This window comes from Eptatretus burgeri, chromosome 16 (genome assembly GCF_056783735.1).
Source record: "Eptatretus burgeri isolate ZD-2024b chromosome 16, Ebu_testis_v1, whole genome shotgun sequence".
Taxonomy (NCBI): Eukaryota; Metazoa; Chordata; class Myxini; order Myxiniformes; family Myxinidae; genus Eptatretus; species Eptatretus burgeri.
Genome location: NC_140976.1, coordinates 8439351 through 8454735, shown reverse-complemented (window position 1 = coordinate 8454735; position 15385 = coordinate 8439351). Strand labels below are relative to the sequence as shown.

General features: G+C 42.6%; 1 protein-coding gene and 1 pseudogene across 1 annotated transcript in view; both read right to left on the bottom strand.

Moving 5' to 3' along the window:
* The window catches only part of LOC147010447 (uncharacterized), a 188325-nt pseudogene that overhangs the window by 27959 nt on the left and 144981 nt on the right, over positions 1 to 15385 (bottom strand).
* Positions 1 to 15385, bottom strand: part of LOC147010450 (uncharacterized) — a 71818-nt gene that overhangs the window by 20762 nt on the left and 35671 nt on the right. The window contains exons 8-15 of the mRNA XM_085860310.1: positions 9844 to 9911; positions 8808 to 8892; positions 8339 to 8692; positions 7759 to 7896; positions 7448 to 7515; positions 7246 to 7343; positions 7085 to 7145; positions 4801 to 4879 (exon numbers count right to left, since the gene is read on the bottom strand). Of these exons, the coding sequence (XP_085716436.1) occupies positions 4801 to 4879; positions 7085 to 7145; positions 7246 to 7343; positions 7448 to 7515; positions 7759 to 7896; positions 8339 to 8692; positions 8808 to 8892; positions 9844 to 9911 (951 nt within the window). The remainder of the gene's footprint in view (positions 1 to 4800; positions 4880 to 7084; positions 7146 to 7245; positions 7344 to 7447; positions 7516 to 7758; positions 7897 to 8338; positions 8693 to 8807; positions 8893 to 9843; positions 9912 to 15385) is intronic.

The following is a 15385-nucleotide window of genomic DNA, read 5'->3' as shown; positions in this document are numbered from 1 at the left end:
GAGTGGAGGGAAAGCTGTAGCCAGAGGTATTCCTGGGGGTGTGGGGAGTGAGAGCAGTGCAGGGAGAGTGAGGAATAGAGTCTTTGATGAAGACAGCAACTCCTCTACGAGGACGAGGCTCAGGTCTGTCATACCGGAGGAGGGAGTCACCAGGGAGAGATACTTGGGAGTCAGACACGTCTTGGGGGAGGAAAGTTTCTGTTCGGCAGATTATGTCTGGTTTGTCAGTGGCAACCTGTATGGAAAGATCTGAAAGGTTTGAGCGAAGGCCCCAGATATTTGAGGTCCACACTGTTACTGAAGAGGGAGGGGAGGAGGCTTTGGGTGCAGGGTGTGGGAGTGGAGGGGGAGGGTATGACTAGGGACGATGGGGAGAGGCAAGGAGGGTTGCTGAAAGAGTGTGGGGGATTGCAGAATAGCCAGGGAAGGGGGCCAGATGAGGAGGAGAAAAGGCTCTGTGGTGCTGGGGGCGAGAGGGGACAAGAGAGGGGGAAGAAGGCGGTTGAGGATTTGAAGAGGTGGAGTGAAGAGATGGAGGTCAGAGGGCAGTGGAAGGAAGCAGCTTTGTGGATGAGAGGGTGGGGGAAACTTTGAGAAGGTTGAGTGAGTGTGGTGAATGGTGGGAGAAGGGTGAGTGGAGAGAGTTGAGGGAGAAAGGTGAGGGGGAGTTTTTGAGACAGGTGGGAGGGAGGCTTGGAAGGAGAAGAGTGTGATGGTTGCTTTGAGAGGGAGGGGTGAGAGGGGTGAGTTGGCACTGAAAAAGGAAAAAAAGAATGGTTGATGGAAAGTGAACATTCATTGCAAACTGGGGTTTTTTTGAAAGTTTTAGGTCAGAGATGCGATTAAACATATTTCTTGATGGATGCAATAAAGGCGAATTCAGAGAATGGAGAGAAGAAATGCTGTAAAACTTGGATTTTTTAGGCACGGTCTGAAGGAAAGGTCAAATTGAGAGCAGTCTGTTTAAATAGTAGAAGAGTAGTGCATTATGATGCAGTAAAGAGTACCACACGTGTGAAAGAGGAAGATGAAGCATGATAAGAGATCGTTTTTATTATTGGTTCACGAAAAAATGTTTTCACAAAAAAATAAGTCACCACTAGATTCGTTATTTGTGTGGGTCTGTCTGTCTGTCTGTCTGTCTGTCTGTCTGTCTGTCTGTCTGTCCCGAGCATAGCTCCGTGGGTTTTGATCCGATCTGATAAAATTTTGGTGGGAGGTTTATATCATGATCAAGTTGTGTTTTCCTGAGAATTGGCGTGCTGCGCCCATTATGGGCGGAGCCACGCCCAAAAAACATGTGTTTTTAGGAGGTAGCCGATTTCAATTTGCATCTTCTCCCAGGGGGTTTGTTGAATCTGACAGGGGTTTCGGTATTTGGTTCGCCCAATGGCACCTGAATAGCCGCACGGAGCTCGACTTTTCATTTTCATCCCAAGGTCAAGGTCACAAGGTCATGAACTTAGAAAATTGCGAATTTTGACATAAAAGTCCATCTTCTCTGAGGGATTTGTCGAATCTGGCAGGGGTTTCGGTATTTTGTTAGCCCAATGGCACCTGCATAGCTCCACGGAGCTCAATTTTTAATTTTCATCCCAAGGTCAAGGTCACAAGTTTATGAACTTCGAAAATTTCGAATTTTGACATAAAAATCATACGACCGCCCAAACTTTGAGAGCTCGGATGACAATATTTTTAATGCATAATCTTGAGGTCATTCCCCACCTAAAGTCTTGAAACCATTTTGCTCTATCTCGAACACCTTGCCCGTGGCGCCCCCTTCAAGTTTGTTTTTACGCTCATTTCATCAAAGTATGGATAATCCGAAGAGTGTGAAATGCCATATAGCCTATATGATGTTATATTGTTCCTGGAATGTTCCAGAGGAAGTTTTGCACCAAAGGTCATAATTCTTGACCTTTGACCTTTAAAGTTCACAAAGGTCAAATTTTCAAAGTTGTGGGAATCGAACTGGGTTTTCGACCTTCTTCGACGAACTAACTCCAGTAAGCTATAGTACGTATCCTGCTTCCTTATTTTAATGTCCACAACATTGTTTTGTGACCTTTAAAGGTTATGCAAAGGTCAAATTTTGAAAGTTGTTGAACGAAACCGGGTTTTCGACATTTTGCAGCTAATAACCTGTCACTCGTACCACATCTTCTTGATCATTTTTATAACTTCGTCAAACGTTATCACATCGTCTCATCCTTGACTTCTGAAACAATCTACATCGTCAAATACCACTCGTGAAACATCGTCGTCTTCAGACTTGTTTTCATTATTATTATTATTGTTTCAGAGAGTTTTCATCAGATTAGGTCATGGAAGTGTTGCAGAAAAAATCGTGAGGTGAAAGGTGAAATTGGATCGGTAAACGCAGGGGGTGTAAACAGATCACGTGGTTACGGGAGAAGCACTTGGCTATGGGAGGTGTGTAGTCAAAAGTGAAATTATTTATTTTAAATAAGGATTGCGTTACATTCGGAAAAGGGAAGGTTGAAGTAAAATCGTGGAAGTGTGTGGTGAATTTGGAACGGTAAACGCAGTGTGAAACTGCTGGGTCGATGAAAAGTACCAGGAAGAGTCGAGAGAGAGACATGTGGTTACAGGAGGTGTAGAGATCGAAAGGATACATGGAAGATTTTTTTTATGTATTTTTGAAGAACAGGTAAGATTCAGGAATGGATGGTTGTAGGAAAAAATTGTGAAGGTAATGGCGAGCGAGGGTCAGCTCAGGAGAATAAAGATGGTGTGCCAGCAGGAGGAAGAAGAAGAGGAAGAGAAGAAGAAGAATAAGGATCGAGATTCGTGAGTGTGCAAGGAGAAAGGTAGTTTTTTTGGGGGGGAGGGGGGATTTAAGACAAGAAATAGAGTGTTTAGTTGGGAGGGATGGGGGACGTTGGGAAAGTGGGGAAGATAGAAATTGAAGGTAATGGGGAGACAATACAAAGAAACACGATCGTACACCAAGAGGAGGAATGGGTAGGCCTCAAGCACCCGGTAAGACAAGGTCGACGAAAACTCACAAAATAGTACGATTTTTGAAACAAACCCAAACTAGGAACACATAGTAACATGTAGGTGAGAAAATAATCAGTTAAAACGGGACAGATAATGACCGGAAACTTAACTTTGAGATCGTCAGCAGAGAGCCATGAAGGAGACCTGCCGACGCTCCAAACCCAGAACCGGAAGTTGATCTGTCTTTGTCACTGAAGCCCCTGACAAACAATCATCCCTCTTTCAAAGTCACTGAGGTCTCCTGTTGCAACCATGATTATAGGCAATTAGGCCTGTGCAGCATTTTTCTTCATGAACCGAAGTATGCTAGGATATTATTCACTTAATTAACAAATGGGCCACACTATGTGGAAGCGGTCACTTTCAATATACTTAATGTCTCTCATTAACCATGTGTTTCTATTTTTTGTCCACTATATGAATGTATGTATGTATGTATGTATGTATGTCTGAACCTTATAAAATCGAAAGCAGATGCCCAATTTCCCTCAAATATGCATACGTGCTTGGGTTACCCAGAGTCAGGTCATGAAATAAACCCCCTCCCACCCTCATGAAGGTGGGGAGACATGAAACATCTTGCAATTTTCACCTGCATACATGGCATAGTGCAAGTGCTTTAACCACTGATTTCTGCTGGAGGGGGGAGGGGGTATTGAGGTTTGGAAATGACACCAATTCTGAAAAAAAATCCTCTAAGTTATCAAGTATATCCATGGTTGTGTGCCTTTCTTAGTACTTTTTTTTAAATAAACTATCAATTCGATCAAAAAAAGTACATCCTGTGATAATGTCAATTGCCTTGTGAAAATTATTGTACTTATAAGAAAAGGCACCCATTGTCTGTATGTATTGTTTTGGATCTGGCCTGGGGGTGAAATGGGGCATAGTTTAGAATAATTATTTCACACTACATGTCAGATAAGGAATGATGGTATTCCTGTAATTAATGAAATGTGTCGACCATATGTTTGGAAAAATCTAGCCCTTCTGCACAAGTGTCTGTATCTAGGCTCCACCCTTCCCCCATTCTCTACATTATTGGACCTTCTGCTGTTGTCCTCAACTGGTCTTTATCTATGACTTTACAGCTAATCAGCATGGCTCACGAGTGTGATTTTCAGGTAAGCACAAGGACACGGGATGTGCCAGAGACATAACCATATAGATGGATATTGGGCACACTCAAGTTAAACGGACCGGCCACGGTGGAATTTCATCAGCTTACCCCGCCAATCAGAACAGGCCATTGATTAGCACCTAACAGGTCACGTCGGCCAATGGGCACACGCCACAGGTAATCTGGCCCACCCCGCGGAACTTAATAATAGCCCGCACATTCCGATTGCACATGGGGCTCTTGCTTCTGGGTTCCATGAATGATGGATGACACAGATACCACAATCATGTGGATTGACGAAGTTCAAGTAAAACTCGGTAGTTTGGCACAGTTGTGTTGATATCAGCGATGAAGTTGTTGTCGTGAAAAATCGTCCTGAGCCATTATTCCATTACTGTGAAGATATCTAAATTGTTATCAAGAATCAGATCACAAATCGCTTGAACTTCCTTGTTCACAGATCAAGCACTCCAATGTGGACTCATGGATAAATCTGGGATTTTCATTTTACTTCTCGGTGTTCACACAATCGTTGTGATGAATCAAGTTTACTTTCACCTTTCCTTGCACTCATGTTTGCTTTGGCAAAGACTTGAGAAACAACATCCATCATGCAATTCTCCTCAAACACAAAAAAGTTTAAAAAACAAACAGACCTTTTCCATAGATGTATTTTGAGAGGGTGAAACAGAGGCGAACACGAGGTGGAGGGAACCCATCGACCGAGAACCAATTCTGCAGAAACAAGTGTTGCACAAGCATGTAAGATGACCACACACCTTCCCCTTTCACCAAACTCCACAGTGATTCCACAAGTATCCAAAACGATTTGGATTTGATAACATGGTTATAACATAATACCTGAGGAGCTTTTGATGTGTCCATTAACAATGCAATTACAGCATGTGAATGTCTCGGAAGTTACTGATACAAAGAATGACATTACTCGCAAGTTACGACAATCCAAGAAAAGACAAAATTTCCCTTTTTCAAAATGTAAGGATATTTAATAGGATGCATCATTTTCCCCCTTGGTTTGAAAACTCCCTGTCCCTGGACCTTACAAACATTCCATTATGAATAAAAATCAAATCTGTGAAGTTTTAGCTGATTTGGATGTTTATTGGAACTACTGTGGGTTTGAAATTTTCATTATTCCAAGTTCCAGATTTTCCCAGATTTTGATGTTGAACCATTGACCAGGTTGGCACAGAAAGTATGATAAAGAATCCTGAAGATAGAGAATTCTTAAAATCAATGAAGACTGATGGTGTTGCAACATTTGGTAGTCAAGATAATTTCAAGAATTTCAGCGCTTTGTCCATTGAAATACGAGGAAAGAGATACCTTATCTCCACAAGAGAAAATCTCAGAATGAGTGAATGAATGCAAATAACTTCGACAGCTGAGCTCACAGCATCCCACTGGACATATGTCGGGGCTGAGATGTGTTGATTAATTAAAAAAAAAATTAAAAGATTGTGCAATGGTTTGCTTCATTTGATTTTTTTTCTTTTTCTTCAAATTTTCCAGAATTTTGAAGCCTTGGTGGTCCCCCTAAATTTGTTTCAATTTTGTTGAAATTTGTGCTTGAGTTAACCCTCAGGTAGTGCAACAAAATAAACCAAGGGACAAGATGATTGTCGAAACTTTTTGAAAAAAGGGGGAGAAGATGCACACTAATATTTAATCAATTGAAATGATACATATTTTGAACTTGCAAATACCACCCATCGTTTCACTGATGGGAATATTGAGGAAGTACGAAGAGAGAAAGAGGGGGGAGAGAAAGAGGGGGGAGAGAAGGAGGGGGGAGAGAAAGAGGGGGGAGAGAAAGAGAGGTGGGAGAGATGGGTCACCACTCCGACACAGGATACTCAACTGAAGGTGACAGTGATTAGTAGTTTGTTCAGGGTGCCGGCAATAGCTCCCCTACACTTTGCGAATAATACCGTGGAATCTTTACCCTCCATGAACTAATGCTGGCAGACAGGAAGCCCAGTTTAACATCCTTCCAATGGATGGCACACACATTGATGAATCACCCTGCCTACAAAATGCAACGATGAGAGTTTATAGCTGGGTCGAGATTCAAACCCAGACTAAACGCTTCAAGGTGAGTGTGCATAGCTCTGAGCTATCCTGCGAGAAACCAAGTGTACTGGGATGTTTGAAATTTCGGATTGAAATAATGTACACCAAAATTTCAGGGTTACATTGTCACGATACGTCAACATAAAGTAAACAAGATGAAATTGAATTGTAGTACAACCTCAATATTAAAATAAACACATTCCAGAGAAGGCTCATGTCACGATTTCCTGAAAACAGAACTCCTACTTACAATCAATCCACCCTCGCACAAAAAATGAAAGGTCCTCTCATATTCAAGGCTCGGTGAGCACGATGACCAAAGCATCACCCACACGAGACACTGATGTTCACGCCGGATAAAATTACAGCAAAACTTTCAGAATTCACAACCAATTTCCACAAGTGCCGTTTTCCTGACCACAGCACCTTGAGAAGCATGATGACAGGTGCTTTCACTGACTTGTGATTATATTATGGTGAAAAGTAAATCTGAGTTTCTGTTCCCCTCGTTATCGAGATTTCATCAGAATTTTTACCACCGATTACCAGTGAATTGTAAGAATTCCTGCTCGAATACCGACTTTCCGAAAATTTTAGCCGAGTCAATGTCTTCAGAATTTCAGCATAATTTATACATGAAGCGCAAAGGTAGGGGGACCTGTTGATAAAATATAATGTGCCGAGTATGCCAGGTATTGTGATAATAAATCAAACACGCAATGCTAAAATAAGGCACTCGAGGTTACATCGTATTAACATTAGCACTCGAGGTTACGTCATAAATTATTGATGCCATATGTTAATCATATCCTTGTGAGAACACAATTGGACAGCCATTCGACTCACGTTTACAATCCCTTCCTGGAACATCATGTCAATGAAAACTTCATCAGTGTTCTCCAGTTCGCTGAGGACAGACATGTGACAATGCATTAGACACACCATCCACTTGCTGTGATTATTACCAACATTCAAAATATGTATGCACAGTCAACATCTTCGTGTACCTGATGGTTATATTGCCATTCCAGTATTTCTCCGTCACTTTCTTCAAATCATGTACGAGTTGAGGGTGCTTGCGTATTTTTGGTTGACGTATAATTACCTGCAAAGTGGTAAAGAGTTTATTACGTATAAAGAAGTGGAAAAGTGGTAACGAATTTGATATTTTTCACTTGCAAATGACAAAAAAAAAATCTCATATCTTACCAATTTCTGCTTTTTCAGAGTCGACTTCTCTGCTCGTGGTACATTTTGAAATGCCAAAAGAGAATGCTCTGAAGAGTGAAAAACTCAACTTAGAATTCAAAATCATTATGTAATACAACATGACAAAGCTTAATACAAAATCGAATCATGCCGAGTTGTGTGATTGTGATGTGTGTTGAGGTACTGCACTGTTCCACACGATAGGGGTCGGTATGGTACCACGTACGACATTGCTATGTCTGTATTGTGAAGATGTTTAATGATAACTGTTAAGTGCTATGCTGACATTTGTAGTGTAGCTTCCTCCTCACCTGATTTAAAAAGCTGTTTCTGGTCATCAACCTTGGGTGCCATCATCAGCTGAAGCATCTCGACAGAATCTTCACTGGGGATGCGGTATGATGAGCTGACAATCTCCGTAACTTTAATGTCCACATATGAAGACTTTCCTGCAAAATTATTCACAACATCTGATTGTTCCCTTCTTATTTAAGGTACAAACTTGTGATGTATGGTCCGATATTACCTATTTGCCAGTTTGCAATTTCACCAACAACAAATGCATGACATTGCACTGCTTCATTACACAAGGATATGTGATTTGTAAGTTATATAGCAAGCTGACATTTGAAACATCTTTCATTTATGAGCGTAAATAATTCCCTAGAAAGTGTAGTCGATCTTGTTGCACAGGAAGAACATTTTATATTTTTTAGTCAATGCAGGAATAGAAGAACCACAAGGGACAGAGGGTCAACAAACAGACAGCAAGGATAACAGGCAGACAAATAACCTTGGACAAAATAGCACAGATAGTAAAAGGAAGATAGGAGTTGCTAAGCTGAGTGAAAGTTTCAAAACGCTTTTCAAAAATACAGGTGAGATCAATACCTGAATCCAAGCTGTTCATGACCATGATGCTGCAAAATTTTATTTGTTGCGTGAAGACCAGTCTTTCTCCTCCGGTCATCTGGCGAGTGAAGCTAATTACTCTCACCACCTGAGATGCAATTGTTCTCGACAATGTAGGTGGACAGGAAGAAGCACAAGGCAGCGGTTGCCAGCTGTGAATTGTTTGGCAAACTTTGTGTGGACGCACCACAAGTCTGGGGCAATTCACAGCAATGGAATTCACCATACAGTTGGTTGATTGGTTTGTCATCTTTTCAACGTCTTTTGACAGGGATCGAGCTGCCACTGGTCCGTCTTTGAAGTGTGCAACTGTGTCACATTGGGTGTCATTATCTGCAAAGGGAAACATAATTACAAGGAGGATCTTCCTCAAAATAATTTTTAATAATTCTCAAAACATTCAAAGAAATAGAATCAATTTCTTAAATGATATTTAGTATCACCCAACCTTTGTCCTGATTCGGCATCTTCACAGAGAACAACTTGGGCAGGCAGCAGGGACTTCTCAATTTTTCTTTATTCCAGTTGTTGCCCTAATAAGGAACAGTAAAAACAATCATAAATGATCCATGCTTCAAATAAACAACACACACACACACACACCAACAAACATTTCGGAAACTCCATTATTAGTACAATTCAGTTTAAACCATCATTCCTTGTATCTCCAAGCACAGAAAACAGAATATCATTCCATCCAGTTTGTTTGGTTTTCACATCACAATGTCAAGATATCTGGAACAAAGACAAAGACATGCAGTGAAGTAATTTTAAGTTTGAATCAAGCAGCGGAATGGCATCATTAACGTGAAATTATCGACACGAACCTGTCGAGGAGAATGATCATGAACGTGATTGGCCTTAAAAACATGTTCGTTTGGCATACAATGGCAAAACAAGGAAGTTCAATGCAGCATGATGCCATTAAGCCTGTCAAGCCTGCGCAATCATGCCAACATCTCAGTACTCTTTCTTCCCCACTACTTTCACATACCGATCCAACAAAATAAGAAAACAACCCACTGACTCGACTGTCACTACTCTTGCAATCACCACCCATTGAGTGAACACCTTCATACCAACTCCTCTTCCTGAACTCAAAAAATTATGCCCCCTTGTCCTATCAGTGTCCATTATGCTGGAAAATCATTCTCCACTTATTTTGTATCAACATTTCATTATCTGAAACCTGTCTGTCAGATTCACTCACTGTAACCTCCCTTCTCATGTAAAAAGTCCTGTCTCCTTCAGTCGATCTTCATAACCGAGTCGAGCTCTGCCTGGGAGAAATCGAGTTGCTCGATGCTGGGCACTGTCTCTGGCAACTATGTCCTCCCTTGGATGTGATGACCAGAACTGAACACAATTTTGGAGATGAGGCCTCACTAAATTCCTGTACAGAGTTAGCATCGCCTCATCCGATTTGTAATTTATTATTTATTATTTTTCACTTACAAATGGCCAAAAAAAATCTCATATCTTACCAATTTCTGCTTCTTCAGAATCGGCTTCTCTGCTTGTGGTACATCTCGCAATGCCAAACGAGAATGTTCTGAAGAGTGAAAAACCCACATTAGAAATCAAAATCATAATGTAATTGCAACATGACAAAATCGTGTACCTGATGGTCATATTGCCATTCCAGTATTTCTCCGTCACTTTCTTCAATCAAAATCATAATGCAACATGACAAATCATAATACAAAATCAAATCATGCCGAGTTGTGTGATTCATAAATAAACACTCGTGGTGAGTTGAGACAGCACACACAAACAAAACAAATATTCACACAAAGTTCTGATGTAAAATTGTCCTGGAAATCTAAATGTCGGCACCATTTGAACAAAGATCACACCGTTCAACGTTACACACATACACATCAGCAATTTTGGGATAGACAACGGAGAAATGAGCATGATGACCAACTACAAATATCTCAAAAATGAAGTCAAAAGATCTTGGAAGCTGAAAAGAACCAAAATTGTTCCAGTGATAATTGCAGAAAAGGAATGATGAAGAAGAACCTCAAGAGATCTTTAAAATCAACCCTCGGAATATTACTCCAGAAAAACTACAGTTGGAAGATGTCCAGGACTCGGTGACGATCCTGAAAAGAGTCCTCCTTTGAAGGGAAGAGAAGAAAACTTTGAGACAAATCGGACAACTGGACCTGTAGCTTATCTTTGTCTCTGCCCAAATGTTGTCACCGAAATTTGTGAGCATTCTGACTGCTGGATCAGAAGCAGATTTTGGAAGGAATTTGCAGAACCGTCATTTTGACACACTTCTGGTCATGTGAAATGGTGGAGGCCAAGCCGATCACATCAGGTTGCTGTCCTAATGTTGTAGCCCAAAGTTGGAAGTATTCTGACTGGTGGGTCTGGAGAAGAAGATTTTTGAAGAAATTAATGCGATTTCTACAAAAATTGACTAAATCAGCCATTGTGACACACTTCTGGTCATGTCTTTTTGGGGAGGTCAGACTTTTTTTCTGTCTGACCAGCCAGGCTCCCTATGGGGAAGATACCCAGGCTTGCATCCATAAGGGCTAGGTGGCTTCGGCTCCTGGTTTCAGCGAGAGGCGTCGCGACCCTCGCTCGTTTTTAGCTTTGAATGGAACCAAGAATTCAAACGACCTACCAAATCCTATACTTCCAGCGGCGGGAGTCCGCAGGAGCTCGGATACTGCGGGGATTCGTGCACGTTCGCCAGTCGGACATGATGATGGCGTACCCTTAAACCCACTTGGGAAGGGTATGGCTGACAGATGCAAGAAGCCCGTGGCAATATTGAAGTGTAAACAGTTCCTCAAGATAGCCACTTTCAACATCCAGACTCTCACGGCACCGAAGATCACAGATGAGGACTCTCGGTTGAAGACTGAAGAACTGGCTTGGAATATGAAAAAGCAGAGTGTGGAGATATGTGTGGTTCAGGAACACAGGCAGGTGCATAAGATGGAATGGAGAGATGATGTGAACCGCTACAGCGCTGGTCTTGGGTATGAACTGTACACAGCATCAGCATGGAGGAATACAGTGCAAGCAGCAATAGGAGGGGTGGGGATCGTCATTGGCAAGGTAGCCCAGAAGGCCCTAATTGGAGTGGATCACATTTCAGACCAGATGGTTAAGGCTTCCTTCCAGGGAAACCCTGCATTTACAGTTATTGTCATAAATGCACCATGCGAATACACAGACAGCACCGACAAAACTGAGTTTTATAATAACCTCCGGCAGACGATTTAAGCTGTCCCTCGACATCACTTCCTGGCTATACTTGGTGACCTTAATGCACGCCTTGGCCCGGATTACGTTCTATTCACCCAGCAGACAAATGATAATGGGAGGCGGTTGCTGGATGTGATGGAGGAATATCAGCTATTGGCCACTAACATGCTGTTTCAGAAGAGAAGAGGGAAATTATGGACCTGGATGTCACCTGGAGACCACACATCAAATTGACTACATCCTGATGCGTAAGAAGTGGCATAAAAGCATCAGCAACAGTAAAGCAAATGGGACTTTTTCCTCTCTGGGGTCGGATCATAGGGTGGTGGCCGTGACAGTAAGACTAAGTCTCAGATCGACGAGGCGGGATGTGGTGAAGGGGATGAAGTACGTATGGGGTGAGCTGGCAGCTGACCATCAACTGCAGGAGCGTTATGTGGTGGAGATACGAAATAGATTCCACATGCGGCAGGGGGAAGATGAGGGGGCTTCAGAACGTTACCAGCATTTTGTCGAAGCAAACCAACAGGCAGCCGATGCCTGCCTCATGCAAATCCCGAAGGTACGGAGGAAGGAGCAGAGTTTAGATCCTCAGGTCACTATGGCCAGGAAGGAGATGAAGGCCAGGTATGAAGCATACATTGTTGACAAGGGTGAAGATGGCCAGAGTAGAGAGGAGTACACAAGGAGAAAGGAGGAGCTGTATAGGATGTATGCAATTTTGGAGCAGGATAAACTGACTCAGAAAATAGTTGAGGTGGAAGAAGCGCACGAAAACCAAAGGTATGGATTGAGCTGGCAGCTCATAAATGATATCTTCAGTCGAAAGTCATCCCAGTCCACAAAGATTCAAGGTGAAAGTGCGGAGAAGAGAGTTGGTACCTGGTACTCACATTTTAAAAATTTGCGAGGTAACCCTCCTCAACTTTTGGTGGATAACGTACCAAGAGCTCCCATCTTCTGCGCCCTCCCCATACCCGATGGCCCCTTTACTATGGATGAGTACAAGAAGGTTAAAGCATCCATAAAGTACAGCAAGAGCAAAGGTGAGGATGGGGTGGTACCAGAAGTGTTGAAGTATGTCCCTTTGGATGAAATTATCTTAGTGTTCATCAACCATATGTACGAGGAAGGGGAGTTTCCAGAGCAGTGGTCTATCCTGAACATTGTCCCGTTACCGAAGATGGGAGATCTGTCCAAGACCGACAACTACCGTGGGATTTGCCAGAGCTCGGTGGTGGCAAAGGCATATAATCGAATGATTCTGAGCCGTATCAGACCCGTCTTAGATCCCCTGTGAAGGGACTCTCAGAATGGCTTCCGTCCAGAACGCACAACTGTGGGGCAGATCCTGGCACTTAGGAAACTACTCGGGGGAGTGAGAGATCAGAGCCTTACAGCAGTGATCACTTTCATCGACCTCAAGAAGGCTTTCAATAGTGTTCATCATGGGAAGCTTTTTGAGGTCCTCCATGCCCACGGCATCCCTGAGAAAGTGGTTAAAGCAATCAGTGCCACCTACTCCAAGACGAGTGCTAAAGGCCCTGTCAAACCTTGACGTTTTAGCCAGCAATGGCAACATATAAAAATGTATGTAAAACGTTGGCGTACGCTGAAATTTTGATTTTTTTTTAAAGTTTTGGACGTATTTATAATGAGTTGGACGTATGCATAACGTATACTGAACGTTTTAATCACATATGAATAACTTATACCAACGAATGCTGAGCGTGTTGTCAGCGTTCACAACCTATGCCCAACGATAGTCTAACATATGCATAGCGCGCTGCACATACCACCGACGATCACGTGGCGTAGCCTGTTACAAAGCTGCCGCTCGCCGATTCAAATCATAACCGCCTGAGAATTGGAAGTGTCAACATCGCAATCACACCTTGACGATTTAGCCAGCATATGCCGACCGATGAAAAATGTGTCTGAAACACTGGCACAAGTCAAATACGTTATGGGTAAGTTTGGTTTACGTGAAGAGCACGCTGAAAAACGATGACGTATGCTGTCATACGTCGTATTAAGTCGAATACGTCGTGAAATTTCAAGCATGTTGAAAATTTTATGACGTACTCGCCGTATGGCTCACACGTTCCACTACGCTGGGAATAAGTTGTAGGCACGATATGCGATCGTTGACACACGTCGACACACCTTAATTGTAAGTTACTCATAAGTCGAAACACGTCGAAGTAATGTTTAGCATACCCAAAAGTTATTTTCTCCGTCAAGGCATTTTCTTTTTTTCTCCTTGGCTCCGTGAAGGCACGTGACAAAATATCTGAAGTTGTTGTTGTTGTTGTTTTTTTTAGTCTATCACGAATTTTAAAATATATCCGGACATTTGTTTTTAAGTTTCGACGTCGACGTGACAATATCCTCAAACAGAAAATATTCACAGAGGAGCAACTAAGAATAAGACGAGCAAACTGAAGAGGCAATCGGACGTGACGTCACGGCACGTGACGAAATATCGGAAGTTGTTGGTTTTTTTGTTTTTTTTAAACGCTGCCAATATGCCATTATATGGTAGCTGTAAATTAGAAACACGTTCATTAAGTTATGTGGTCGTCCGGAAGACGTAAATCAAATACATCTACATACGTCAATATGCGTTGGAGGTACGTTACACATAGGTTCAAAGCACGTTACTCATAGGTTAGAAATAAGTTTTGGGTACGCCTAGAATTACCTCGACATGTTTCGACATATGAGTAACTTACAAGTCACGTGTATCGACGTGTGTCAACGATCGCATAACGTGCCTCGACGTGTGTCAACGATCGTGTAATGTGCCTACAACACGTTACTCATAGGTTATAAATAAGTTTCGGGTACGCCAATCATTACCTCGACGTGTTTCGACTTGTGAGTAACTTACAAGTAACGTGTGTCGACGTATGTCAACGATCGCATAACGTGCCTCCAACTTATGGCCAGCGTAGCGGAACGTGTGTGCCATACGCCAGCATACGTAGTAAAATTTCAAGCATGCAAAAATTTGAGGGCAACCACAAAGTACAGCGATGAAAGCCAGCGTACTACGGCGTATGGCAGTGTTTTTCAGCGTGCTCTTAACGTATTCAAAACTTACCCATAACGTATTCGACGTGTGCCAGCGTTTTAGACAAATTTTTCATAAATCGGCATATGCTGGCTAAATCGTCAAGGTGTGACAGGGCCTTAAGGTCTGCTCGCCTGATGAAGAAACAGAGTACTTTGAGATTCTGGCTGGGGTACTCCAAGGAGATATGTTGGCACCCTTTCTGTTTATTGGGGTCCTTGACCATGCACTGAGGTTTGCCATCAGTGGCAGGGAGGAGGAGCTTGGGTTTACGTCGGTGCCCTGTCGGAGCCGCCGTGTACAACTCGTAATGATCACAGATCTTGACTTCGCCGACGACATTGCTCTGATATCAGACACAGCGAAGAAGGCGAGGGATCTACTTCTGGCTGTGGAGGGCGAATGCAAGAAGATTGGTCTTCAGCTTAATGCCAAAAATATGAAGCTGATGTCATATAATATTGATGACACCACCATTGCTACCTAAGATGGTGCGGTGCTTGAAGTAATAAAGACTTCAAGTATCTTGGCTCCTGGATTGCCTCGACTGAACAGGACATCAAGATTAGACGAGCCCTCGCATGGAATGCCTTGCACGGTATGAGGAAAGTATGGAAGTCGGGGCTGAGAGATGACCTGAAAAGGCGGCTTTTTGTCGCAACAGTCGAGTCTGTACTGCAATATGGAGCGGAGGCATGGACGCTTACGGTGCAACAAGA